This window comes from Chroicocephalus ridibundus, chromosome 1, assembly GCF_963924245.1.
Source record: "Chroicocephalus ridibundus chromosome 1, bChrRid1.1, whole genome shotgun sequence".
NCBI classification, from domain to species: Eukaryota; Metazoa; Chordata; class Aves; order Charadriiformes; family Laridae; genus Chroicocephalus; species Chroicocephalus ridibundus.
In genome coordinates, this window is record NC_086284.1 from 87,078,224 (window position 1) to 87,103,242 (window position 25,019).

The window sequence follows — 25,019 nt, forward strand, 5'->3', positions numbered from 1 at the left end:
CTACACAAAGCTCAAGCATTTCAGTTCCTAAAATCTGCAAACGTTATGTAGTGAAGGGAGCTAGATCTGCATTAATTAACATTGCATATCACTTTCTACTTAAAGGTCAACTCCTAGAAAAAATGAAAGTCTGCATACGTAAATTGTTTTGAAATTTGCTATGCACAGAAATTCAAGCTTTTCTTTCCAACCCACACACTCCTTAAGCAATCCAGGTCGCTTGGATTTACTTATCTCAGTCAATGCATGTCACTTAAGTGTCTTTATTTAAGGTATTGCATGGTTGTTCAGTTTGGACCTCTTGAGCATTAGGAGGGAAAAGGAAGATGCAAGAAAGGCACAAGGAAAGGCTTCTGAGGAGCTTTCTGCAGTAGCTACATCTCTTGGGATCTCTGGTCATGGTGGTCTATGAGTATGGCATTACTTTCAGAACAACCACGGGATACACTACTGTCCTATGCCTCTACCCAAGCAGAATTTGGGGTCTCTTCCTTGAGCGGGTATCCCCTATGAAAAAAACATGCTGTAGAATTAATTTCTGAAGCTCCACCCAAACAGAGATATGGACACTGCTATTCTTAGCCATATCTCATTAAAGCAGCATGTGAGGGGCTCTTTGTCCTTTATCCTCATCTCTGAAGAGCAAGATGAGATTCATGATCTAGAACAAAGAAATGCTACCACCTGCATTTGTCTCTCCCTATTCTCCATTCCTGCAACTATTTCAGAGTCATTGAGTGCATTACTTCAGATTCACAGATTCCTCTCCGCCTCAGACTGTTCCGGTTCATGTTGCTTTCTGTTTGGGCCCCACTGGATGCCAGTATCATTTACAGTACCATCAGACTACCAACAAACCCTAAAAGATACATATCTGAACAAGCCCAATCCACTAAACTAGACATGCACAGCTTGTCACATCTATTACAGTTCTATCAACCTGAACTATCCAATTTCTTCAGCATCTATCTTCCTAACACACTGAAGGTGTACAGACCGAATCTCATCCTATGTAACTTTATGTACCTAAGATACTCCTCATCTTGGGAAAATACCAGCCCCCAGCTCCCTCCGCAGAGAGAAAGATGCCTGCAGAGGTCGACTCAGTCTCCAGAGGGCTGAATAACTAGAGGTCATTAGCTCACATAAGACAGTAGATTTAAACTGCATCTGCAAATACATACCAAAACATCGCGGGGGGGGGAAGGATCAAACTTGTAGGGCACAATGTAAAACATAAAATAGTATATGAAACACCTTTCACTATAAATCCTGTACTTCTTTTGTATTCCCATATATTCCCCTTTATTTGCTTTTTTTAAAAAACTTGAATATCTGTTATTCCTTAGCTAAAATCACCCTGCTCAGGAAGAGACAGAATTCAACATATTTGAGAGATCCAGAAGAAGTAGTCATGAATAAACTCTACTATACACACACACATATATATACACACACATCTTGTAGCTAGACAGAATTGAGAAGACTCTTTCAACAATTGGGCAGGAGAAAGGGTCCTCTGACAATCAGCCAAATTTTAATTCTCACAAAAACCATGGTACCTCTAAGGTTACTGAAAAAAGTAGAAAATATTTTTGAACTCTGATAAGACTATCTGTTTTCATTAACTAGCCTATTTTTTAAAGGAAAACAGAGTCCAAAGTTACAATTTTAATGAAACCCTCAAAGTCTGGTTTGAGGCAGAAACCAAGAATGAAAAACTTCAGTAGCTAGCATCTGCCAAAACTGGAAGCTACTGATAACCACAGATCAAAAGTAGTCAAATGGGAAGTTTGCAAGCAGTCTAAACGTAAAAGTTGCTCTAGGATCACCCTGTAACATGCAGACATACACATGCGCTTGCAAAATAGCATCTGGCATACCTGTCTGAAACAATGTAGAGGGGCAGCTACTGATTCAGTCTCTTTCAGATAATCATCCCAATTAAACTGTTCTGGAAGACATAAGATAAAAAAAGACCATACAAACAGTTTATAAAGGGAATGTATATAAAAGGGGGGGTTGGGGAAAGACAGGGACAGAAAAACCCAACTATCTTGTAGAATACATTTTTTTTCAAGAACAGGATTACTCTCAAATTGAAATTCCACCTTTGAAAAACATACAACCCCTGAGGTAGCTTTCAGAGTACGATTAATTCTTAGGGGTAATCACACAACAGGCAAAACCAATACAGACCTACCCCAAATTCTTTTGTTTTGTTGACCACATACAAAGATACAAATCAGGATATCTAGACTCAACTCTCTGCAGAACGACCTCCCAAGCATCCTTGTATAAATCACGTTAGCCTTTCTGTATCTTAATTCCCCTAACAGCAGGACTGATATGATAACTTTATAGGAGTACTGAGATGATATATGTTGAAAAACATGGGACACGTAGATTCTATTGAAATGTATGTTGAGAATACTATCCCCAGTCCACTAGAAAGGAAAAGGATTAGCACGGCCTTCCAACTGCATCTTTGTCTCTTTTCATCTGAAGTCTGATAAAGGTTTCTCTTTATAGGATAAATATTATAGCAGTGTTCAGCAACAGATTCATAGTATTTTTTCCAGTGTTAACATTGGCATTGTTTATGTGCATGGGTAAGTGTATTCTGCATTTCATTTGATCAGTGTTATCGGTTTTGCATGAATGGAACAGTATAAAGTACTAACATCAAATATATAAGCAAGCATTACTTAAATTAATACAAAGCACAAGAGAAAAACTACAATGGCACAGCTAATGTTTTTGTTCCTAAATTATCTAGAGTGAGCTCTTTGGCTTCTTTTTCTTGTTTGGGCAGCTGGCATCATTCTAATGTTCCTGAAGAGTAAATCACCCATGAGCCCCAAAACGATGCAGTGATGCCACCCAGCGGCTCAGCAACGGCCCTTCACAAGGCCTATAGCAAAACCCCTGGTGATAATGGAGAGACCACATTGGGTTTATCAGTAATTCTTCCAAAAACGCCACTGGGCACAGATAAACTATCTTCGCAATTTTCAGGAGAGCAGAAAAGCAAAGCAACAATCAGAAAACGGCAGCCTTTTCCAGCACTCACATGCAGCTTCTCCGAAGGATGCATGGTGGCTGGAACCCAGAGTCTGCCTGCGTTAGCACAGCATTTAGTTGAAAATACACAGTGCTTCAAGCAGAAGAGAAGTGCCCCCCTGACCTGCCGAGATCCTCTTTTTTTTTTTTGGCATAACAGACTCGAAAGGGTATGAGTGATTTGTCCTTGGCACTGCAGGTGTGTGGTTGTTAGCTACGTAACAAGTCAATAAAATCCCAGAAGCTGTTAATTTGGTGGTCTGGACTGCATGTAGGCTGGTAACAAAGACGTTTCCATACAATACCTTGGAAGTCCGCCTATTTCAGAATGAAAGTTTTATTCACACATTTATACAATTATATTGATTTTGTATTACTCACAAAAGGCAGGGTACATTAACTTAAGCATATGTTAGATATTTGTACTTCAGGTACATGGTCCATGTACGCATGGTCAGGAAATGGCTCTTCAGACCTTTCTCCAGAAAGCAGCATCCAGATCCATTGCTCTTTTCATTAACAGGCCAAGGAGGCTTATAAAAATTCTTCTTTGAGTCTAATAATAAAGTTGCTGCTTCAGGTTGACTTCTGACTTAAAAAAAAAATGTTGTTTTTTAATCAGAGCTTACATTAGTAAACTTCAAAATATGCAATTCAATAAAATTAAACCTAGCAAAAAGAAAGTGTTAGCTACGTCCCAGCTGTCTCAGATCTAACATGATGTATAAGTCGTAATCGTGAATCAGAGCCTCTCTGTGTTAAGGACCGTATAATGCAGATACTTCACAGACAGCGCCTTTCACCAGGAGAAATCCCCATTCACCTCCTCCAAAAAAATTATCTCCACATTCCAGTATTTCCCAAGTGATCTCAGTTGTTATAACAGGACTGCAAATTTTGTGGGATGACCCAAAAGTACAGAGGAAAACAAAGAGTTTTGTGTTTTTTCCAGGGAGCATGTACTAGAAAGACACATAAAGTAACAGAAGAGGCCAGCTGCAGATAAAGCCAAGATGAAAACAACATTGCCTGGCTCTTTGCTTTAAATCCTGGCTATCAAATCCTCTCTCATCAGGCAGAAATGACCTGAAGTTTAAATTAGAACCTCTCCACTTACGAAGATATACTGTATTAAATTAAAGGCAAGCTCTCAGAGATGGTGCTAATTATCATTTAATTACTGCAGTCATAGAAGCAGGAGATGAATATATGTTTGCAACATGTAAGATGCACGTCTAGGAAGATAATCACATTGCAAAAAATCTCTATACAAAAAGCTTCTCTGTATTGTCAGTGTGGACAGGTAAAGAAACAGTTGTTTTATATATATTTCTAATTCTAAAGCCCCTGAAAACATGCAACTTCTGAGAAATAGAAATCCTAAAGAAAATTAGCTCACACTAAATGATTTTAACATGCATTTCTCTTCCCACTCAAACCTGCAGGCTGAATTAAACAGCTTAAGAAAAACCCATTATGCAACAAGCACAACTTGATAACCCGCCAGCAAAGTGAAAACTAGAGAGAGAAAGGAAATTTTACGCTGAAGAACAAACCGGCATATACTGGAAACAGGAAAAAAAAACTCACCAGAAGGTAACTAGGGCTTTTTGTAAAAGAATTGAACAGTTTGTAACTAACACAGGTGTGAGACTCTAAAAAAGTCAAAGACAATCAGGACAGGCAAACAGCCTGACTAATTTAAAAATGAAGGAAATAAGTTTCTGCCATAGCTGCCTGCATTACTGTCAATGACACATGGGTTGGCGACCCTTAATGTTCTCTGCGATGCTGTATCAATACCCCACCACTTCATCTCAAACCTGCCAAGCACAAAGTAATTCAAGCTGAAAAGGACTCTAAGAAGTCTCTAGTTCAGCCTCCTGCTCCTCCAGAGTTCCATCATCCTCAATGTGAAGATTTTTTTTCTTCCATCAAGCAGAAATTTCTCAAGTTCCAGCCAGTATTTGTTGTTTCTCATCCTTCCACTGTACCTCAGAGGAGCCTGGCTCTGCCCTTTCTACCGTTGCCTGTCAGGTAATTGAAGGCAGCAAGACGATCTCCCATAACCTGTCTTCTTTCGTCTGAAGAAACCATTTTTTTCTGGTTTCAGTACCAGTTTTCTGCTTACGTCTTACACTCCAGCTCCTTCACTTTTTTGGTGGACTGCCGGCTGGCTTGCTCCCGTATAGCACTGTTTTTCTTGCACTGGGGAGCTCAAAACTGAACAGAGTACTCCAGATACAGTCTCACAAATAGCCAAAAGAAGCAAATCCCTTCTCTCGGCCTGCTGCCTACAGTTTTCCTGATACGTCTCGGTATGCAGTTGATGTCTTTCACCACAAGAGCACACTGCTGGCCCACACTCAGCTTGTGCTGCCTGCCAGGACTCCAGGGCCTTTCCTGCAAAACTGCTTTCCAGGCAGCCAGCTTCCCGCCTGGGCTGCTGCAGGACTCCACTCTGCCCAGGCACAGGATTCTCCATTTGCCTTGGAATCTCACAGGGTTCCTGTCAGCCCGTTCCTCCAGCGTGGGGAGGTCCATCTGAAGAGCAGCCCTGCCTTCCAGCCTACCTGCTACTTCTCCCAGTTAGAAGCTGCCCACAAACTAGCTGAGAGTGCATTCTGTCCAATTGTCCCCATCTGTCAGTACGGCACAAAATAGCATCAGCCCTAGTACTGACCTCTGAGAAATGCCACTAGCTACCAGCTGCCAGGTGGATTTTGTACTGCTGATCAAAAACCTTTGTGTCTGGCAGTCCAGTCAATCTTCCATCCGCCTAATCCAAACCACATCTCACCAGTTTGGCAGAAAGGACACTACAGAAACTGTACAGAAAGTCTTGCTAAAGTCAAGACGAACAACATCCACTGCTCTCCCCTTGTTTACAGAATCAGTTATCACAAAAGGCAATCAATCATGCATGGTTCACACTTTGCAATCCATCTCAGCTGTTCCTAACTGCGTCTTTGTCCTTTATTTGCTTGGACATGGCTTCCAGGAGGATTTTCTCCATAGTCTTCCTGAAGATTGAGGTCAGGCAGGCCAGCCTGTAATTTTCCCAGTGCTCCCTTCTTGTCCTTCTTGACCCTGGGCATACTGTTTGCCCTTTTCCAGTCATCATGAAACTTCTCCAATCACTATGACCTCTCCAAAATGAGAAAGAAGCCTCACAGCGACATCTCTCAACTACCTCAGCACCCTTGGAGGCAACCCACCTGCTCCTGTCAATATGTCAATGCCCAGTTTGCTGAAGCGCTCCCTGTCTTCTTCTGCTGTATGTAATGCTTCAGTTTAGTTTAAGTCAAAGTCTTACAAAATTTAAATTGAAGATTAAAACTATGAGATAAGTGTCACGTGTAGATAAGTAGAATTTAAAGTCCTGGTTTATTCAAGTTGGTTTATCAATATAGCCTAAACACTGTTTAAGCAGACGGAGCACCTCGTGTCTTCTCATCTCATCCCTAGGTTCCCTTGGCACGCATCTGAGACTTTTGACACAGAGATGTATCTTTTCTAGTCTTCATCCCACAATCTCTCTTTGTCAAAGATGAGGCTTCCTTTGAATTTGGTTTACATACTCTTGCAAATGTAGCACAAGTGTAAGGTATTTCATACCCTGCTTTATACCTTGTACCTCCTTCTATATGCTGTGATCATTCAATTAGAATTTTTCTCCTCCTCCTGTCTTTCTCTACCTACTTTAGTCTATTTTTTCACCTGTTCTTCTCGCATCTCTATATGTCCCCTCCTTTTCAGCTTTTGCTATCACACATCCCCCTGAAAACTCTGGGGATTTCCTGGACACTAACCCAAAGCATTTTAAGGCACCCCGGTTCATCCAGCATCAAGAGGCTCCTTCTTCCTTGCCACCAACAAGCAACAACACAGGATATAAATTATCATCTCATCTACACAAAAATCAGAGATCTTGCGTGATCTTGAGCAAGGCACTCCTCTATAAGTGTCTGACAGAGCTGACTCTAGATTTAATGAGTAAATTCAGTGCTCTCACACTAGATTAACAGCGTAGTCCTAAGCGGAAGAATACAGATGACAGAATAAGGCTTGCCTGCTTAGCACTGCTTCTCCACAAAGCTTTTTCATCACCTTGCTCTCTACTGAAGAAGGAGGCAGGGACGTCTTCCAGTGACTCATTAAATACGTTTATCTTATCCACATATGAAAAGCACTTTGCTGGTGGGGGGGCATCTTACGGGGCTCTGTCTGTCATGTCAGACACCATTATCTTAAAACACCAACTTGCTAGCTTAGTCCAGTTTGACTGGAGCTCCTCTTACACTACAGAAGAGGGAAAACAAGACACAGATACACTTCCTTTCTTGTCTCAAAGGAAGGGAAGAATAACAAAGATGACTGCTAGGATCCCAAGAAATGGAAGAATTAAGTCTGGCAAATACAACAGCAGAAAGCTGTACTGTGGCTGGTGGTAACACGGTATCGTATCTTTTATGCAAAGTCATTACCTCAATTACCCAGCTACTCTATTAGTATCTCAGCATGTTTGTTCAGTGACTCCACTACTTGTAAGGAACTCCATCACTGACAGCCAAGAAAAGCTCTGAACCAGACCATCTATTAGGAGTCAGAGGGCACAGAAATGTAACCAGAGGGAGAGTTTATGTGATCCAGTGACATTTTATCAAGAATTAACTAACAACAACTGAAGAGATTTTCTACTTCAGTCAACAGTACTCATGACATTTCTTACTGCCCCAAATTCAAGCAACAAACATAAACATATGAAGGGTATATAAGGATGCTGTTGCCTTCTCACTGCAGCCCACAAAAGCTAAACTGCCAGCAATCCCATGTATGTGCTGCCCTATGGCACTTGTTGAGGAGAGCAAAAGCTGTGTAAGTTTGATAAGAAGCTGGATCATTTCTGGCAAGTGTGTAGTTCCCTCATTATATTATAAAAACATAATTGATTTGAAAACAGAATTCGTTTAAAATAAAATTAGAATCCCAGGCAATTTAATCCAGTTAGCAATCCTAAAAACTCAGACTATTAAACTGAAAATCCTTTCTTTGGCACTAGCAAATGCATTGAGGAAAAAGAAGATAACTGCGTCAGACAAGGCATGAAACTGGGAAATCCATGATGAGAAGAACAGACAAATGAGTAATGATCTAAAAAAAAGTAACGTTTACACAGCATCTTTGATTACATATACAAAGAGTATTTGTCTTGGCTAGTAAAACTATCAGGCTCAAATCAAGCAGTTTCAACCATCATTTTCTACACCAAAACATACTTTCCTAACAGAGTTAGACAAAAGCAATGGTACACTTTTAACAACCCATCAGTAATAGCCAAAGAGATTGAAAAAAAAAAAAACCAACAACAACAAAAAACCCAACAAAAACAAAACCAAAGCCTCAGGAGACAGTACAATCCAAATACACACTTTTTCTTTTAGGGTACCTTAACTAAAAACCTGACAGCTGCAATACCTACCACTTTTTAAAGACGGGTTGTTTGCCTGCTGATTCTTTCCATCTTTCTCTTTTTTAATATTCTTTGAATCTAAAAGACAAGATTCCATTACATAATAAATGTAATATTCACATCATAATGATGTCCAGCATAACAGAGAATGCTTCCAAACAATACAGAATGTCTTGTTCCAAATATTGACTTTCTTTTACTCATTTCCGTGCATAATCAAAAAGGTATTTGTACTATTGTAAGGTATTTGTACTGCACTATTTTTCTTTCAAAGTATATTGAGAAGTACAGCATGAAAAAGCACAGTTCTTTACTACTTTATATTACATTATCAGAATAAATCTAGTTGCAGAAAATGTAATATTAGCTCCACAAAGAGCAACCCTGTTCTAATTTTTAACAGCTTTACTCAACCTACATGCAATCCGAGATCCTCAAGATCACTGAATAGCTTTTTAAATCATGTCTAGACCACTATGAACTGAGAAGCAAGAAAAAAACCCAAACCCACCCTAAAAGCATATTTCTGAGTTAAAGATTACATTCTATATTTAAATTCTTGAATACTCAAATGCAAGCAGCTATCTCAGTGCACACGTCAGTTATTTAAAAAGATCATTCAGCAGAATCTGCCTTCTCTATCATTCATCTCTACACACATACAGAAAGCAGTCTGTCATATTTCATTTTTGCTGGATTTAAGGATTTGAGACACACATTGGGACTGGGAGGCTAGGATGCAGAAGACTGAGGGAGCCAGTTCCACTCATTCCTTTTATTCTTTAAAATATGTTGGTTTGGTGACCTGCTTTTGACACTCACGGACTCAAGCGCAATTCAAATATGAAACCGAGTTAGCAACCAAAACGCAACTACATTTTCAGATTTAAAAAGGTTATCAAGCTCTGCATGGCAGAATAACTCTCTCTGTTTGCAACCAGCTCAGCAACGTAAATGGGGCTGCTCCTCTGGGAAGGCGCGTGCCTCAACTCACACCTTGGGTCATCCTAGTTAGCTTGGACTGTTACAGGAGAAGGGATGGCTCACTTGTACCAAAAGATTGTGTTGGTAGCTGACTCCTGTATTCTCTTGCACTTGTCTTTAGCTATTGATTGGCTCGCACTTGAAATAAAAACACTCCTAACCTACAGTAAGAAGCATCTGGTGATCAAAAACACTTGAGGTACAATGAGTTGTTCTGCAGCAAAGATTAAGCCCTAATAGTGTTTCTCTTCTGCATTTTCTGTAAGTAAGGCTTTTCTTGAAACAGAGAGTACTGATGAGCAACATATGACGTTCATCACTTCCATCACACTTCTTTCATTATTTATTGAGGAAGAGCTGCATCCTGACAATCTTCTGTCATCAATACGCAAATCCTCCCCATCCGTCAGTGAAGACAAGCCATCCACCTGGCTCTGTGCTGGGTAGGATGGGGTGCTCCTTTGGCCCTCAGGGGTGGCCAGGCAGGGCCTCACCAGCCAGGGCCACCCCACCACCCCAGACAGGAGCTACCCCAGGGGGAGGCACTGGGGGACGCCTCCCTGGGGACAGGTCAAGGACATGATGGGACAGGACATGGGCCTACGGGTGGGCCCAGCTTGGCAGGGCCCATGGCTGGGCTGAGTGGAGCTGGAGACCGGCCCTGTTCTGGCATCGCTGGGGCAGGGGCTGATGTCCCAGGAGGTTGACATGGGGTCTTGGGCCCTACACAAGGTGAGGAGAGGCCCCAGGTGAGGTTGGTCAGGGCCATTAAAGCCTATTAGTGTACTCAGGGCCAAGACACCTTCCAAGAATAACCGAGACTCCACAGTCCTAGCAAATATACCTACAGTTACATACCTGATCAAAACATGCTGCAAAAATATCACCTGTTTCTCATAAAGCATATATGGGGAGTACCACAGATCCTTTGAAAAGGAAAGAAAATGCTATGTTTACTCCTTGACTTAGTCTTCTTTCTTGACTTACATGCTCTTTCTTCTTTTGAAAAAAGTTTGCTTTGAAACATTTTCTACTTGATAGGTTCCCAAAGAAACAATCCTTATGGAGGTCACTTTCAGATGGACCTGATGAAATGCTTCCGGATGGTGCCCACACAAGTGGACACCCTGGGTCCTTATAACTACCAGGGGGAATCTGAGAAGGGATAGCGTTAAAACTAGTTCAGTAACAATGACAAGACACAAAGCTAACATTCACCTTCTCCCTCCTACAGATCAAAATATTTTCCATCCAGCCTCTTTGCCATAGAACTGAATACAGCTAGTTTTGTACTGGGTGGTGGCAATCACCAGCAGAGCATTTTGCCATGTTCTACAAGCTCAGTTAGTCAAGCTTTCCCCAAAACAGTCACGAGACTGTTGCAGACATCAGGCTACCAGCTTACAGAACAGATAACTTCCCAATCCACTTATTTCCGAAGAGGAAATCCAATGGAGTCCAACATAAGAGACTTACTGAAGACAAAAACTAATAACTGCTTCCTGTGAACACCCAAAGCTTGAAAGGACAGAGTCATGAAAGAGTATCTACCCAACAGTGCCAGATTTCAAACAAGATGATTGTCTTTCATGATGAGAGACATCAAGAGCAGGTGAAAGAATGTGAAAAACCGCAGCCTGGACACCAGATGAGTTCTCACTGACAATCACCACCCAAATTATTTATTTCCTGTACCAGTTAAGGTTAGTGCCTATCTCACAAATATTACAGCAAATACAAACGCTGAAATGGAACACTCAGCAACACGTTTTTCTTATCATCAGCCATTAGAAAACCATAAGAAGAAGAAGAGATGATGACATTAATGAAAAGAAACGGATTCCTCAATAGCATTATAAACATCTATTTCATTTGAGGTGGAAGTATCTTCATCCACCGCCACTATCATTTGGTTTTGATGCTGAGAAATTTACTCTTTAAAACACTCAAGCTCACCCAGCACATGCAGAAGCATACAAAAATAAGTCTGAATAAAACCAAGATTGTTTTCAAAGGCTCCCCTTGCTTTTACGCATTCTAACCTTTAATGTTGGTTAGACCATTACAAAGCTGGAGTGTTTTGTCTAAGCAGATGTAGAGGTACTAGCAGCAAGAATTACTACCCTGTTTTCACATAAGATATCCTGTATCTACTACCACCTCAGTTAGGGTGGCTAAGAATTTATGGTTTATTTTCAAAAGCAACATTAAAGAAAATAAGATTTTATTAAAATCCAACTTTAAAACATGGAATACATGCTTTTTTTTTTCTTTTCTTCTTTTTAATTGCATGCCAATCTACATTTGAAATTTTGATATCCTAAATTCGAGTAAACTTATTTTCAAAAGATCACAGAAAACAAAATTAAGACATGGAAGACTATTATATCAAATTACTGGTCTGAAGAAGATGACTCCCTTAGCATATGACCCTCAGCTTGGTCAAACTTTGAGGTCAAACCTCAAAAATGGGGTTATGAAAGAGGGAAATACTTCTGCAGGTACAAAGAGTATTTTCTTTCCATCTCATTCACTTAGCTACGCTGAATGACTAATTCTCTGAAACCTGAAAAGTGGACTTGAAAATGGGAACTTTATTAATACATTAGAGAGAGAAGAGATTTATTGTTCTAGAGTCTTGAAGATCACGGTGACAAAAAAGTAGGTCAATTCAATTCCTTATCTATCTTCTTCTATTCATAAAGTCCATTTTTAAAGAGAAAAGTTGCAGTCTACTTTCCAGTGTAAAACAGAGTATGTTTTAGATCATTTTGTCAAAACACAAATGAAATGCTGCTACTTTGGACTTTATCACATGCTACTCAGTTCTCTGTAAAAAAAGAAAAAAAAAACCAAACACACAACAAATGAACAAAGAATGGGATACCATTTTCCAAGAAAGTTTTAAAAATATGGTGATACATATAAGCATATGTAGTTTATACATTTGCTATGTAAATATATATACATGTAGCCTATAATACATACAGGCTAAATACCTATTTTCAAAACCCCATGAAAGATTGTTTTCTTCTAGGTAGCATGATTATAAAACAGAATATACTAAAATTACAAAAGCAGCATATTCTATTGTTCATTAACTGTTTTTCTACAGTGCACTTCATAAACTAAAGCTGTAGATACACGACAAGATTAGAGTAAGCTTATTTAACATAGTGCTTTCTGATTACCGATTCAAAACTCCATGTGTTTACATTACTCCCACCCTATCTGTAACCACAGAATTCTTCTGCTGATAAGATTACTCAACAGAAGACAGGCAAGAGCAACCACATCTATCATGCAAGAAATTAGAGACAAGGAAGAAAAAAGACAAAGCTATCTTGACTGATCCGTGAATGCCAAAAAAACCCAATCAAACCAAAAAACAATCAGTCAGAAAAGGCACCTTTGGAATATAAGGTCTAGTAAAGATAATCCTGGTGTATAGTTCCTCTTGCAAACTCCCATGCTGAACTCCAGCTTCTTGTCTGAGATGCTTTAAAAATCCACAACACTTCTTTCTGGGAACAGTTAACCTTTCAATAAACAAGATGACTGCTTTGTCTGCGTGCTGGCAAGCATCACATCTTTTGATAGCATTAGTTTTTACCACAGAATGGTGTGCTACATGAGGAGGCATATATATGTTATCTTCTAAGACTTGCTTTTGCTTGCTGTGCAGCGTGGGCAAGAAGCAGTTCACAGTCATGCTTTTGAGATTTCTACAGCTATTTCTTAGCCACCTTAAAGTCTTCAACTCTGATGGGTGTTCAAAACATTGCAGGAGACCACTTTTCTCGAAGAAACCCCTTGTCTCTTCCTGACGAACATAAAATACCTCTGGGTATTTGCTCTTCCCATGCCACACAGCTGCTCGCCTTCAGGTGAAGTTTACCAAGACAAGCCCAAGCCTTACCATTGCTCAGGAAGGGACTTTCTTCACTTTCTACCACACAGAGTTATGAGCACCTTTTAGCTACCCTTCACCAAGCCTCAGCGTACACAGTTGAGGATATCAAGACAAGAGCATGAAATGTCTCCTTTCCCTTTTTTTATGCTTCCCTAGTGGGATTCTTATCTGACTGGAACAGGGTGTCTCTTTCACTATATTTAAGAACAGCCATGCAGAAAACCTACAAGCGAAGGGGATAGGCCTCCTCCATAAACTCTTGCTGCAACAATTAAGTGGATTACTCCTACCGTTACAGAAAATCTATTCTAGAAAAAGACAATTATTTACCAAGGGAGTGCACAAGCACATAAAGCAGCTTGGGCTGAAGGTGGAAAGCTCAAGAAAAGTACAAAAGTGTTAGCAGCCTTTTATGGGGCAAAACTACCCATCTGAAAGCTTTGAAAAGCAGCAGCAACCTGGCTTCAGATAGCGGGTCTTTCTCTCTCTTCACATTCAGTTTGTTTCACCAACCCAAATGCCCTTGTTTCTTCTTAAGTCTCACTCTTTATTTTAGCACTTAACTCACAACTCACAATTAACTTCTGAAGACATGACACTGCAAAAATCACACCTTTGTAGTACGCTGTGCATTTGTGGATTAATTTCTTTAAAACTTTTCATTTTATCTTCAAGAGGCAGCTGTTAATGCCATCCATTGTGATAAAATTTGCTTCCTTGTACTACTTAAGTTATCATCCTGCTAAATTATATGCAGTTTACAGATTAAAGCACTACATTTTATTTAACATCACACCTAGACACATTCTTCAATTTTAGAATAGTGTAACGGCGTCAAGGCTGTCACAGGACAAAATTGCTTTGGTTGAACTTGTAGAACTCCAGGGTAAGCCAAATTTAGCATACTTACTCTAAAACAATGTGAAGTTTGAACTTACCTGTATTCAGCATAAAATATAAACTGTCTTCTTTAATCTAACAGCATAGTAATTGTCAAGTAATATTCCACCATCTTCAAAAAGAGAGTTTAGCAGGTTCCCTATTTTCTTTCCTCTTGGATAAAAGCTACCAGGCCTTACCTTTAGCTGCTGTTCTCCCCATGGTAACACTTCTGTGATCTTCCCTCTCACAATAAAAAGGCCGAAGTTGAAAGACCAGTTAATTCTTCCTTTCAGCACAACAGTTTCCTGTGGAGTAGTAATACAACAAAGTTAGGGGGGAGGCTGTTGGTGGGGTTTGGGTTTTCTTTTTTTGGAAAGGAGGATTTTTTTTTTTTTTTTTTGTATTGGTGTAGAATTATCTTCCTGATTTTAAGTTGCAAGCATTTAAGAAGCTATGTGTAGAAGAACAGTGTGTAAACAATAGATATATCAAAGTAGCAAGGGTACAGAACCCAAACTTTTATTTCGTTGTTTTAGACAGTTCATTGTATTATTTGCATTTTCTGTGGATTTCTAATACAAAGAAAGATATAAAACACGTTTTATTCCCTTTTCCCCAAACACACATTACTGAAAAATGGAAGAAAGACTTTTATACCTAACCCAGTCATCCTGCCTCACTTGCGGAAAGTTAAACAATCATCAATTTAAACATCTTTGGGTAAAACACACTAACTTGCACAACTACAGTGGAAGGGGGAAACTAAACACCAATGTAAGAAATCTACACAAAGGCCCAAGTACTCACTGATACCGCTGCCCACCACCACTTGTAACAGAGCACAGAGAACCTGTTAGGGAAACGCTAACTGCAGATAAAAGCAACAAGCCACATTCTTTTAGGGTTTAAAAACTAGAAGGGCCAAATTAGTTAAACTATTGTAAAACAGCAAAACCAAACTTAATTTTTTGGTGTGTATGTTACCGTGGTTTTCTATTCCACCATCTAGTTTTTTGAACTTTGACTGCATTCAATTCAAGTTAAACTCATTTGAAGCTTTTTAGCCTCAAAGCAACAAAGCCAGCAATTTTATTACCCTTTTCCATTAACTGTTCAAGTAATAATAGGTAAAAATACATTCAAATTTCTGAATTATCTTCTTTGTTCACTTTGTTTCAAGGAACTCCCATGAGATTAAAGCTGATATCATGAAAAGTTCGAGATTTTTTTTTTAAATGTAAAAAAGTGCATACTTTTTCCAAGATTAATTTTGCCAAAAGTAAAATTTTTAGAAGCTACACCTTTCCAGTGTTACATAAAAGGAATAATAGTTAAAAAGCAAGTTATCTACTTGGAATTTCTTGAATCTTATACTCGCATGCTAAAAAAAATATAAAATTACACATATGCATCACACGTAACAAGAGAGGTGTCATACAGCTCAGTATTTTCCTGAAACTGTGACATTTCAGTGAAACTTCAAGGAGCTTGCACACTATGGTGATGGATTGCACGATGAAAACTTTAGACAGTGCAAGTCCCATGGCTAAAACTAGTTAAATATGGTTTTAAAAATGCCAGTGACTGAAGAATTCATTTAGTGTGTGTGCCGTGTGTGAACATGCTGGACAGTTATTACAAAAACTCTCAAGATTGAGACTTGAAAGCAGTTATAAATAAAACTGAATACTACCATAAAATAAGCAGGCTTTGCTACACAATAGCATTCATAGCATAAGTGATCATCAGGATTAAGAACAGAAATCCTTTTAAGCCATCAAATAAATTTGAAATACTTGATACTTTCGTAGACTCCCCCAAAAATTCAAAGCTTTTCCGCTCCAAGTAATAAATCGTGAAAGGTGATGCGGAGTCAAAGTAACTGTTTTTACAGATTACTTTAAAACAGTGCATGGTTTTTATCTTTTTGTTCCAAGTACCAGATTGCACTTGGTGCAGTAATAAAGATTCCAACCCCACAGTGATAGTCATCAAGTTTAGCACAACCGGAGCGTCTGTCAGAACATAAAAAGGATTCCAGCTTTTCATTAGCTTGTGTTGTACCAGATAGGCTATTTTACAGCATGCCCACCAGCCTGTTAAAAATATAAGACAACCGAAAGCTCTGAAAGCGCTGTTTGAATTGAGACAAACCCAACTGCAGGAATACCATAAACTACTGCTTTGAAAAGGTGCTACTTAAAACTCAGTTACACCTAAGTATTCAATTTAGAGCCGCTTATTAAATTAGCTTGTAGATAGTGCTGTTTGGCACAGAAAACATTCAAGAACGGTGTTTCTGAGCCTCCGTCTAACAACTGCTACATGCTGCTGAATTACAGCAAAATGAAAGCCAGTTACCTCTGAAAAAAAAGCGGGGTCAGTCTGACACAAAGCGCATCTTCTTTTGCGGGGGCAGACCTAGGAACAGCTTTCCATCGCCTCGCATCATTACGCGGCAAACCGTAAGCAAGGCAGTTACGTCCTCTGCTAACCAAGACAGAGTCCTCTTACGTTGCACTCACCATCACCAGCCTGGCTCAACCCACAGCTCAACCACCACAGAAGAGAAGAAAAATGCCAGCAAAGACGGGAGAAACCTCCACGAGCATTTTGGCAAAATTACGTAGGAAGGACAGAGCTCAAGGCATTCTTGGATGCACACCTTGGCAAGCGAGCCGAGTGAGGGATACAGAAAGCTGGGGTTAAGAAATTAATCTAGCAGCTTCTAGAAATTAAGGGAAAAAATGAAACAAAACAAGATCAGTAATATACGAGCAAAGAAAGAAACGCAACGGCAAGGATGAAGCATAATGGCGTTAGGGTGCACAAAGCAGCAGAATGAAAACCAAAGTTAAGCTAAGCATAGTGACTGTCAGTCATGGACAGAAAATGGCCAAAACTCATTGATTTAGGGAACGGCAGTACAGAATTCATATCAGACACCAGTGAGAAACTGTTTCCTGTAAATTAAGGAAACTGAAAAAGCGAAGAAAAAAATATAAATCCATGAGCCTAGGATAACACTGGATTCACCATCATAATATGTTCAATTTAAAGAGCTGTGGAGGATCTCCACACTCATGAAGTGTATTATTTGCATCATTTACATCTCAATTCAACCCATAAACTGAGTTTTATTCCTTCTCTGATTAGCGTCCCTTACATTAGTTACTGTTTTAAAAATCAGATGGAAAGCATTCATCTGCCTTTAATTCCTTACTGAAGTTTTTATTGTTAATCCCCAAATCACTTCTACTAGCCACCTCCCACTGTGCGAGCCCTTTGTCAGAAAGCAGTATATTAGTGGACAAGTCTAAGCCTTCCCCCTCTCTGCGCTGCTACTACATAATACTAGGTGTCAGCAACCAGGATGGAAAACATTTTTCCTGTCTAACTTTGCTCTTCTCGTTTTGAAAGAATTTCTCGAAGGACATGTATTACTGCATTTCAAAGAAGCTAGTATTCTACAGAAAATGTCAAAATCATTCTCCATTTTGCCTGCTACAAATCTCCGTTATCCTTCTCACTGTAAACCAGGCACTCAAGTAAGCCGAATGTCCTGGAAAAAAGTCATGCATACTTAGGGCTTCCCAGCACAAGTTTATCTTGACAGCGTGCCCACTCATAAAAATACACAGCACAGAATTACGGAGATAAATATAATATTTAAAATAAGCCTAAGCAAGCAGCTGATTGAGGGTTTAGTCCCCACCAAAAAGATTAAGGTTTTTCTGTCAATGACTCTGCATCTCATTCTCAGAGGTAAGACAGTGATACCAATCTCAGAGCTTGTTAGCTTTTTGACCCTAGCATATAAATGCAGTAATTCAGACCTCATCGCTGCTGTCCTCAGGGGAGGAAGGGACAGTCACCAATGGGCAATCTCTGCTGGATAAGGACTGAAACTATTCAGATATATAGATACATGTATATGTATGCGATATATGTGTATATACAGATACACAGCACAGAAGAGCAATCTAACAAAATACACACTTTGAAGCATTAAGTTCTTCTTAATTTTAGCTTGAAATACAGGCAGACATTTTTTAGGCTCAATCTGAACAAGGAGTTCTACTCGCCCCTCTCTTTCTTCATTCTTTTTCTTCTACAAACGCTTCCAGATAAAATTTCCATACGCAAGGGGGGAAAAGAATTACGCACAGTTTGAACAGCAAAACCAGTTATAGACAGAGAATAGGCGCAACGTAAGAAAAGGAATATTCTCCCCCAACTCTTTCATATGTACAAGTCCTGCATTTGCTTTCACCACCGGCATTCATGTGCTGTTAGCTTTGGAAACATAAGAGACACCAGCTACAATTGCTGGCGAGTATCACCACGCTCCTATCACTGTTACCGCTCCTCGCCTCCTTCTTGCTGTTTGTTACAGCCAACGCAGCAGAGAGCCCTTCAAGAAAAGGACCTGCACAGCCCCCTCCGTGGACCGACACACAGTCCAGCAGCCGCGGTTCCCACTCCAGCTTCCACCCATGGGTAACATGTACTTACAGGTACCAGTCGCTTCCACAAGGAGCGTGACTTAACTGCATTCCTTCCAAGTTATCCTTCATGAATCCGGAATACCTTTTTTTAAACCTAATCATCTATTCATCTGTCATGTCTTACAGAAAAACCCTATTTCATACCAGTTTCAAAAGTCTTTAAGGGGATGAAAAGAGGCAAATAAAGAAAGTAAGACTTAAAAGGAGTATTTCTATAACATGCAATATTTCCAAATTTCCAGCACTTGAAAATTTACTTTCTGGCAAGTTACCCAGTGCATAGACTCATTTAGTATACTTCAAGACACAAGAGCATATACTTTCTGTAATAGACGTAATCAGTTTATACCTTTCAGAGCATACTGTGACATCGTTATAGAAAAGTTAAGATCTCAAAGGCTAGGAGAAAAAAAATAATTACACAAATGCATCAGAAGTTTATAAAATGTAACAAAAGCTTTGTAGTTATAAAATCAGTATTATTTAACATTACTCATACATGATTTCAAAATGAAACTTAAAGATCAGGTCTTTTTTCATTTATGCACACAAATACGTAATCAGTCAGTGTTCTGACAAGAAATTTGATCCAAGTTGGAATCCCTTTTAGTCCACATTCTTTGCAAAAAAAAAAAAAAAAAAAAAAAAAAGAAAAAGTGAGATTCTTTCAAGGAAAGGAAATTAAACTTCCATGTTTTCATACAGCAGATCTTCTAATGAGCTGATATATCTGAATACCTTCTCTTCCACTCTCTTCCAGTTGATAAAAACAGAGCTAGGAGAGATAGGCTTTTGTCAAATTTACGGGCTTTCAAAAGAACAAGTATTAGCTAGCCATATGTATTATTAAAAAACAAAGTTTGAATATTTCTTAAGTTCTTAAAGGAAGAGTGGGTACTTAGTACTTTACAAATATTATTTTGTAATGTCATTTGCCTCAACATCAAGAAGGAGTTTTCTGCACTTGCAAAATTCCTCAGAAAGTCGCCAACAGTGTACTGCTCACTATTTATGAAGTGATTAGCATAAACAAACTTTTAAGCTGTCAGCAGTAAAATACTGCCTGTAAATGTTCTGCCCTCTCTCCAGGTAAGTTTACGATCTGCTTTAGAATATGAGCAACGGTAATTACAGTAAGTCATACATTTCAAGACTACAAAAATCTCTCTAAACTCTCAAACTGTACTAAGTGTATTATCCAGTACAGAGCAAGGCGTTGTGTATTTTCAAAAGCAACATTAACAAGCTTTAGACCAAAGATTCGTCCCAAAAATTCCTGAAACAAAAAATAAATACTTATAAGTGGGAACAGCAGAAAAGTAAGGTCTCCGAATCAAACAGCATAGCTTGTATCAACACACAACAGAAACAATTTATGTTATGTAGATTGAACATTTACTAACTTGCAATTAATTTTAAAAATTAAAGTTCAGAGCTGCTCCACGGCTACCGGTGCAAAATAAAAATAGCTTTTCTCCTCTTTTCCTCCCTCCCCATCCTGCTTTAAAAGTCAGAAGATGTGGGGTTGTAAAAACCTGAAAAAGGAAATGGTATGTGTGAAGTCAGCAGTTCAGCAAAGCGGCTGACTGGCCATTAACAGCTTTAAATATTCTTAAAATGCCAGTCTTCCCACATAAAAGGATATTTTAACGTTATATTCAAATAAATCAAAAATACAACTTGCAGCGCTTACATTACATATCTTAAGTAAAACTGCCAGTTTTAGTAGTTTACTAGTACATATTTACAGTAGCACAAGCGTTCGACAAATTGTTTAAACATTCTGGTGAATTCAGCTCACTGAACCTCTGTGCTGTTTTCCACTTCCCCCTTCAAGCCTGGAGTACTCTTCCTGAAAACATTCATCATCATTATTCAACCTGGCTTTGTTCAAATGCCTAACTTAAATTTCTTTCATAAAGCAAACTAATTAAATTAGGCACCAAAAAACCAAAACCCCAACAATTTTGTACGCTTAGCATGGGCTAAGAGCTACATACCTGCATGAAATTTTCTCTACGCACAGATACATCTCTTCTGCCTTCAGCTCAGCCTCCCTCGACACAGAAGAGAGCTCTCAAACTATTTGTTCTGTGAGGCACCGAGCATACTTCTAGCACAGTGCAAATACAGCAGGTAAGGGAGAAAAGAAATTGCTGTTGCAAACATAGTAAGAGATGCCCAGATGTTAGAGATCCCTATAGAGCTTTTCTGCGCTTGTCTTTGGCAGACAACAAGCAATACCACCAGCTTTAAAAGCAGCAGTCAGAGAGCACGTATACATAAGTGGACAAGGGGGAGAAAGACAAGCAGAGGAGGGATGGTGGAAAGGGGATTTTACAACCTCTTAGGCAACTTTGGCTTCCTCCCACCTACATTGCCTCCAAACTCGAGAAGTACTGCGGGAGCTCGGTTCAGATATGATCTAACAGAGCTCTAGCCACATATTTCGTAGCCGGCAAATACATCCCTGTGGTCCAGACTTTTTGTTCATCCAACAGAGTATCTGGAGAAACACAAACAACGTTTAGTCTGATGCAGAAATCTACGCAAGTCAAATAAAGTGCACAATTTATTGGTTTGTTTTTTTTTTTTTTTCACTGAACGCATGGAGAACAGTCTTGGGACATTTCTGCATAGGATCAGTCTGCTGCCAGCACCCCAGGTGGAGTCTGCTTGTTTCAGAGCAACACGCTTGCCTCCCCTTGCTTGTACTCAATGCCAGCAGCAATATACTTCTGCTACCATCTTCTTCCAGTGTTTAAAGTATGTGTTTCTCTCTCCCCACTTGAGAATCCAAACAATTCCCTGCCACTGTCTATTAACAAGGACAGAACTTGCCTCACCACGTGTTATCTGCTGCTGCGACACCCTTCGGTGTACCCTGGCTTATACAATGAGACAACTATATTTGTCCCACATACCGGTGTCTAATCAGGGTACAAAACCAAACCAACCAGAACTAAATAAACCCTTAAGCAATTTCCTGATGGCTTGCCCTTCCAGAGGATGCTTCTGAATGGAGAAAACCCCAGGCAGCTGCTTGCAGTCTCCAGGCACACCTGCATCCCCACACTGGGCTCACCTGTGCTGCTGGTACTGATGGCTGTGCTGGTTCCCCAACTTCTTATTTCTCTAGCTAAAAAGGAAAATCCTTCTTTAATCCCCTTACACAAGGGAAGGAATTCATCCTCCAGGCAGATGCCGCCAAAAATATTTGTCCATCTATTTGGACAAAGATTCGTAAGCACCATTCAGTGCTGCTAGACATTTCTGCAGCTACCTAGTGCTGACAGGTCAGAAAAGAAAAGACAACTCCTAAGTGCTCAAAGGACTAGACAGCTGCAAATAGTCAGCAGAAGTATTTGCCACACCTTTCAAAAATGGAAGAAGATGAAAGACCCAAAGCATCAGGAACATCCACAGCAAATCCGTACCTCTCTCTCCCACTTCCCCAGACAACTTTCCGATTATAAAAGAACACAGGTGAAGCAGGCTGTAACGGGGCAACCTCCTCCACCTCTTCCTCAGCACAGCTCTCACTGGTTGTGTGCAGCTCCAGCCCAAGACAGAGGCAGAGCATCTCCCTTTCTGCTGCTTCTGGAGCTCACCTTTCTGAAGGCGATCCTCCCTCCCTCCTCCACCCAGTGCTTACACCAGTGAGCACTGGAGAGTATTCAGACAAGGACCCAGGTAGCATTTTTCTACAACAAGCTGAAAAAAAAATTACATGCCACATACAAAGTTTTCCAGCTAATAATAACACTGTCTATTTCATTATTAAATCCAGTACATATATCTTCTGATCTTTCCAGAAAACCACTGTCTGCCTCTTTATAGCATTCCAGTGCAGGGTACACATACCCTGGTATGAGAAGTGCCACCAAACATGCTACAGCCCTTTTAATCTCTGAGCCCCTGACAGACGATAGTGACAATAAGGAGTTCCACCAAATTTAGCAGCTTTGATACCCTTCCACATTCCTCCGTGTACAAGACTCACATTTACAAACTCTGCTTTTTAAATGGGCTTTTAAAAGTGCCCTGAGAACTGCACTCCTTCCACTGAACCTCCCTGCATTAATCTCGAATTGATTCCATGCAGTACATAAATAATGGTACATGCTTCATTTTAGGTATGCACCTCATTAAAATGGTGCTACCCTCTTGTACGTTTTATAAACTTCAGATGCTCCCTGAACTAATGTATTCTAGAGATGATGAAAGGCTCAACCCTGTCTTTCCCCAATGCTAAAAGGGATATCATGTTACCTTGAGAAGACAACAGACTTAGATTTCCATCAAAGAAATTTGCCCTTTTCATGAAAAGACTGAATTCCTTTGGTATCTTAAATAGAATTTGACCTGATTTGTGAAGCTGAAGGCCTAGAGTCAAATTATTTAACCAGGACATCTGCCTTTAATGCAATGTCTTGCTTGGGTTTAGATGACAACATACAAATGGGGAGCTGCACAGAGAATGTATCATTTATGAGTAAAAAAATAACAGTCCAAAACGCTGTTCATACTTAAGCTGCATATAGCTTATTCGAACAAATCCAAAAAAAGAAAAAGTACTTTCGGATTAGTTTGGACATAAGATATCTATACAGCATTTTCCCTGTGGAGCAGAAAGCCTAGCCCACCTGCTAAAACAAATGGAAGAGCACTAAAATTACGTTAAAGGTTTTAGTATTTCAGTAATACTTTGATATTAGGCTCTGCAAGTAATTCAGAAAGACAGGAAGAGAGCACATAGAAGAACCACAAGAAGCACACACTTAGTATTGCACCAATTTGGATTCAAAATCGTCAAGCACTACCCATAAAGCAGGCATGTCAAACTCTAGAACTACGAATCCGTCTTGAATCTACACTGCTGAAATAAGAGCGACATGTAACTTACCATCACAAAGAAAAAGTGTATACTACTTCAAGTCATTTAGATCCAAGATAAGAAAATACTGGATTTTTGGTCCTATTCCAAGGACATAGAAACTAAAGCTGTTACTTTTTGTGACAGGGATCTTGGGAGAAGACTTGCTAAGGGTAGGAGACAGTATATACCCTCTACTACAAATAGTCTAGTTGTATATACCTGTGTCCAGTGTCCACGGTACACAAGAGAAAATACCAGAGCAAGCCCAAATAAAAGAGAGAAGGCAGCTTGTAAAGACAGTTGCTGCTTTCTGAATGGCTGTGATGCGGTTCCTGACTTTCTTCCAGATCTATGTCCCTGCTGACCAAGCAGAAAGACTAACAAGGAAGAGATACAAGTACGTCTGAGGGTCATCATCACCATTTATGCATCGCTTACTCTTCATCTATACACCTGCTCCAGATAAAAGGGGAGCCTGCTCACTGTTGGCTCAGATACCTGAAGCCGCTCCTCCACTCCTACAAGCCCCCCTTGCCCATCGCAGAAGACAATAGATGGATGAATAGATAGATGATGAATGATAGATGAAGCAAATGAATCGTCTCTCCACTTAGACATCATAAGTAAAGCTGCTCACACACACTACGTGTACCTCACCATTATCAGTTATCACTACAGTGCAAAAATAAACTTAACTGCATGCAACTAATATTAACTAATATTAAAGCTTCCTACCAATACATCAAGATACAACCAAAATACAGAACACTTGGACCTTAAAATAAGTCTTCAAAGAAGCTGTGCAAATTGGATTAATAAAAAACCCTCTCATATACCAAAACACAAATCACAGTAAAAAAGAATCGTTCACCAAATCATATCAGAATGTCAATAAATATTCTGGGACTTCCAATTACATTGAGCCAAACTGCAATCAGAATTATTTGCAAGAATACCAGGACTACTACATGTCATGAAAACACCTGTAACATGCAAGCACAAATACTTTTCCATTTAACGCATCCATTTCTTCATATTTACAAACTGCTTTATTAAGACTCATCAATTTTATATGGGATTTTCTGGCTTTCCCACATGCTAGAAAAATCTCAGAGTTCTGGGCCGCGTACCTTGCATGTCTTACACTTTAGAGAACACAAATGGCGTAGTCCTTTACATTTAAGATTTTAATCTCTGGAAGAAGCAATCAGCACTAAGGCTGGGTGCCTAAGGCTATTTCTTTCAAACGGGAATAAACAGAACTTTAAATGCCCAGAGGTCAAGAAGTCGGTTAACAACCTCCCTTGTGTAGACTCC

The 25,019-nt window shown here is 39.6% G+C and overlaps 1 protein-coding gene across 4 annotated transcripts in view; it reads right to left on the bottom strand.

Annotated features, from left to right (window-relative positions):
* The window catches only part of SCML2 (Scm polycomb group protein like 2), a 71,973-nt gene that overhangs the window by 43,571 nt on the left and 3,383 nt on the right, over positions 1 to 25,019 (bottom strand). For 3 of the 4 annotated variants that reach the window (XM_063342525.1, XM_063342509.1, XM_063342518.1), the window contains exons 2-4: positions 14,513 to 14,620; positions 8,546 to 8,614; positions 1,884 to 1,954 (exon numbers count right to left, since the gene is read on the bottom strand). In XM_063342525.1, coding sequence (XP_063198595.1) covers positions 1,884 to 1,954; positions 8,546 to 8,614; positions 14,513 to 14,534 — 162 coding nt within the window. In that variant the 5' untranslated portion in view covers positions 14,535 to 14,620. The remainder of the gene's footprint in view (positions 1 to 1,883; positions 1,955 to 8,545; positions 8,615 to 14,512; positions 14,621 to 25,019) is intronic. The other variant, XM_063342534.1, reaches the window with a different exon arrangement.